The sequence below is a fragment of the Epargyreus clarus genome, unplaced genomic scaffold, assembly GCF_041222505.1.
Source record: "Epargyreus clarus isolate Ecla_fem2 unplaced genomic scaffold, WU_Ecla_fem_2.2 ptg000019l, whole genome shotgun sequence".
Taxonomy (NCBI): domain Eukaryota; kingdom Metazoa; phylum Arthropoda; class Insecta; order Lepidoptera; family Hesperiidae; genus Epargyreus; species Epargyreus clarus.
The window spans coordinates 5,696,918-5,701,237 of record NW_027332227.1 but is presented as its reverse complement, the minus strand read 5'-3'; the positions used below and the strand labels follow the sequence as shown (position 1 = coordinate 5,701,237).

The window sequence follows — 4,320 nt, the reverse complement described above, 5'->3', positions numbered from 1 at the left end:
CCCGAGCAGCGCTCAACAGGGCAACAGAGGACTCCGGTTGCGTTCTGATGGAGACCCTAGAATCCTCTACGTAGGGCTTAGAACGGTCGCCCGCGGGGGGTTTTAATGGGTAAAAGATCCCACATAATCTGTTGTCGCTCCTAGTCCTACCTATACCTACCTTTTAAATGTTTCCTTTCGTAAACAAAAAAGGCTATCACGTGAACATATAAGGATTAAAAGAGCGCTCCTACTCAGAGATCACCTGTAATCTATGTGGGTTACTGTACCCTTAGTATGAGTTTTTACGTTTTGACAAAAATTACTGTTTTTGTTTTTGTTTATATAAAAAAAATGTACGAGAATGTATGAAGAATAATGTATTTTCCTAAAAAATTGCCTTTTCCTTTAGTTTGTAATACATCATTATTTCCCAGGGATTCATGCTAATAAGTGACACTATCAGATAGCATAATAATACAGGGTGTTCTTTTTTTCAAAATGATTATTTTTTTCACTACTTCGACGCGTGGTAATCGGCAGATTATCCATGTTTCCCGTTTTCTAGCATTATTTCCTTTATATTAAAAAGTAAGTGACCGCGCTCGAGCATGTCCAGTGATCGATTTTTTGACTGTGCAACCGCCCGACATAGAAAGTTCATTTATGGTTTATACTCCTCTTGGGCCCTCAACTATAATTATATTTCAAAATTTATTACCATTGAATAATAAGTCGTGGATGACATTTTCCTCAACATAGGTATCCGGTCTATTAATACTACATTATATAGTCTTTGGATTTCGCTGTCACAGCTATAAACATTATGTAGGAACATAAAGCTATCACCATGATACTACATTCGAGGCAATAAGATGTTTTTCTATGTTCCCCTGACGTTCATTTAAAATATAATAGAGGAACATCAGCAAATTTGGAATACTGCAGGTAAGTTGGAATACCTTGGTTAACTAATTATTATAAGTGCCATCTGTGTTTTCTTCTTGTAAACTTATCGCCGCACGTCATACGGAACTAATGAGCTCTAAAAACCGACCGCCATCTTTACATTTCGGCTGCCAGCCTCGTAGAAGCGAAACGTCAAATTTCAAACTTTTTTCGGTAAGAAAGCAATCATTGATAATCATTTACTATGATACATAAAATCTTTATTGCAATTATTTAAACTAATAAGTAACCTATTAAGTTAATGGTTTTACTTTTATTTTGTTAATATTTCTGAAATTAAAAATGTGATATGAAATTTTAGGTTAGGGTGTCATGTTGCTAATTTGGAATACCAAAAGTGAGTCTAATTTGGGATATTCCAAATTTTATGCACATTTTTGTAAGACGATATCAATTCTTGTTTTTTTTTTTAGAAATGTCTGCATCTCATAAATACAGCAAAAGAAAGAAGTGGGAGAAGGAGGATATGTCCGCTGCTATTATCGCTGTTCGAGAAAAGAGAATGGGATACTTGAAGGCAGCTAAACACTTTAACGTTCCCAGGTCTACCCTCTTTCGATTTGTTAATGATAATGACTCCTCGACTGAATCTGTAATGAATAAAGTTATTGGTCGAAGGCCAGTTTTGGGTACAGATATTGAAAACATGCTGGTTGAGTACATATTAACAATGGAGAATAAATTTTATGGGCTGACCAGAATGGATTTGCGTCGGTTTGCATATCAATTAGCTATAAAAAATAATATTCAAAACGCTTTTAAGGATGGATTTGCTGGAAGATACTGGCTGAAGGGATTTTTAAAACGACATAAGGAAATTTTGTCCATAAGACAGCCAACTGCAACTTCCCAAGCAAGGGCCAATGGATTCACTAAAGAAAGAGTGGACGAGTTCTACGACAATCTTGACAAAATCCAAGCTGATAAGCCTTTCCCTGCTGCGCGCATATTTAACGTTGATGAGAGTGGTCTCTCTATAGTTCAGAGTAAAATACCAAAGATCATTGCGCGCAAAGGGAAAAAACAAATTGGAGCAATGACATCAGCAGAAAGAGGGTCCTTAATAACTATTGTCGTCTGCATGAGTCCGGCAGGGATATTTGTCCCTCCTATGTTAATTTTCCCTCGAAAAAATATGACCGAGGCTTTGATGAGGGGAGCTCCAGTTGGGTCCATAGGAAGAGCTCATCCATCTGGATGGATTCAAACTAATTTATTTACCCAATGGTTTCAACATTTCGTTGAATATGTAAAGCCAACAGAATCTGAATCATCAGATTCAAATCCTGCTGTCTTTGGAAATTACACAGACTCATCCGACGATATAGCAATGAGAAATGAGTCTGCAGTCCCAACTGATGAGGATGCCGAGTGTTTTTTCTGTAATGGAAAATTTAGTGAGGATAAAAGGGGTGAAGAATGGGTAAAATGCTTAATTTGTGAAATGTGGGTTCACGGAGATTGTGGTGGTTATGAATCTGGTATTTATATATGTGATTACTGCAAGAATTAATGACTTATAAAAACAGTAATGTAAGTTCATATTTAACACTGATCTGTGATTATTTTGACTGATTATTACTTGATAATTATATTAGTTTAAGCTATTTTGTTATAAAAAATATTACCTAGACTGAAAACTATAAAACTGTTACAATAATAAGATATTTATTAGATAGTAAGAAAAAGTGTAAACAAAGTCAAAGAAAAAAAGGTGATCATAATTTGGAATACTATATTCCAAATTATCTGCACCATAAGTCAAATGAAGCTTTTGGAGATTTTTAGGTTAATTAAAATTTTGATAATGTTCTTAGTTTTCGTTTTGTTTTATTCTTTTTATTATTAAAGTTTAATACTTTTATAACCGTTTAAAGTTTTTTTTATTCCGCTAAGCCATTTTCTTCTCTACTTATTCCCAAAAAACAAACCAGTATTCCAAATTTGCTGATGTTCCTCTATTAATAATCATAAATTGTGGGTAATGTGCGATTAACAATAAAAATAGAACATTATTTTGACACAGTATTAGCATCAAAGCAAAGGAATACTTGTTAGAATGATATATGATTTTTAAATGTGTAAGTATTTATTTTATTTTAAATTGTAACTGTTGAATTGCTGGAGGCGGCGAGTGGTTTATTAGACAATAAAATATCATAAAAAATGTTATTCGGTAATGCTAATTCAGATTATGTGCGTTTTCGCCAATGTATAATATTTCAATAATTTATTCAGATTATTCACCAATTTTGAAAATATTTTATGTTCGAGGCTTAGATGAGCAAAATTATAAGGTCAATACGTTTTACTTATCAACGGTTCGAGGGCCCCGACCTCGCAGGCCCCCCGAAAGGCAAATATGATAATAAAATGAGAAAGCTTAGATGTCTATTAACAATTACCGCTAACTTTTCTAAATTAAAATGTTGATAGTTCTCTTAATTACATTTTTTTCTAAACATTTTAATTTTTTTGCCTCAACATAGTCTGATATTTTTATAGAGCTCAATGATATCCTACAAATGTCCAAAAGATGCCCAATAGACTCAAATACTTGGGTGGCGAGGGGGCTGGCATTTTCAAAGACGGCTTTACTGTGGACTCTAATACTATGGTCACCGAGACGTACAATCAAGTGCAATGGTGAGTGTAAACTTTCTGGCTCAGAACTATTTCCAACCGTGGACTTCAACTTTTAAATATTCAACTCTGCAGGTACCAACAACGCACCTATGTATGTATTTTAACAACAATGTTATTAAAAGCTCTACTGCACTCTGTTCTGCCTTATAAAACAGTGTTATTATAAGCTACTGTACTCTGCTTTGTCTTATAGCAGTAAAATTATTACAAGCGTTCTGCCTTTAAAAACAGTGTTATTTTACGGCTCACACTTTACAGACGGCTCTGCTCGGGTTTTTTTTTATATAATATATGAGTAGCAGACGAGCATGAAGTCCACCTGATGGTAAGTGGCTACTGCCGCCCATGGACATTTGTAATCAACCCCAGATAGGATTAGATATTCCTACCTAATACTCGGAAAAGTATGTCTCCCTTACCACACCCTTCAAACCAGAACACAGCAGCGCTTAACACTGCTGATATAAGGCAGAAATAGGTGCGGCGGTGGTGCCGCCAGAATCGAACCACAAAGGGTTCTACCACCTTCACCTTCGGGTGTGCTAAGTGCATGAAGTTAGGTACTTTATATACATTTTTAATTAAAATGAAGCTTTTATTTTCAATTTGAATTTGAGTGCCTTTACCATAAAATAAGAATTAAGTATTTCGCTACATACATATCTAAAGCTCATTCTAATCAATGAAATGAGGAATCGGGAACACTGAATTTAAAAGAAGGAAACA

The 4,320-nt window shown here is 34.8% G+C and overlaps 1 protein-coding gene across 1 annotated transcript; it reads left to right on the top strand.

Moving 5' to 3' along the window:
- The first annotated feature begins 946 nt into the window (after positions 1 to 946).
- On the top strand, positions 947 to 2,815 carry LOC140750207 (uncharacterized). The gene is made up of 2 exons (XM_073083620.1): positions 947 to 1,101; positions 1,362 to 2,815. The coding sequence occupies exon 2, from the start codon at positions 1,364 to 1,366 to the stop codon at positions 2,459 to 2,461; it is 1,098 nt and encodes a 365-aa protein (XP_072939721.1). The 5' UTR covers positions 947 to 1,101; positions 1,362 to 1,363; the 3' UTR covers positions 2,462 to 2,815.
- The last annotated feature ends 1,505 nt before the right edge of the window (positions 2,816 to 4,320 follow it).

Coding starts and splice junctions, on each gene's coding strand:
- LOC140750207 (XM_073083620.1), top strand. CDS start 1,364: ATGTCTGCATCTCATAAATACAGCAAAAGAAAGAAGTGGGAGAAGGAG.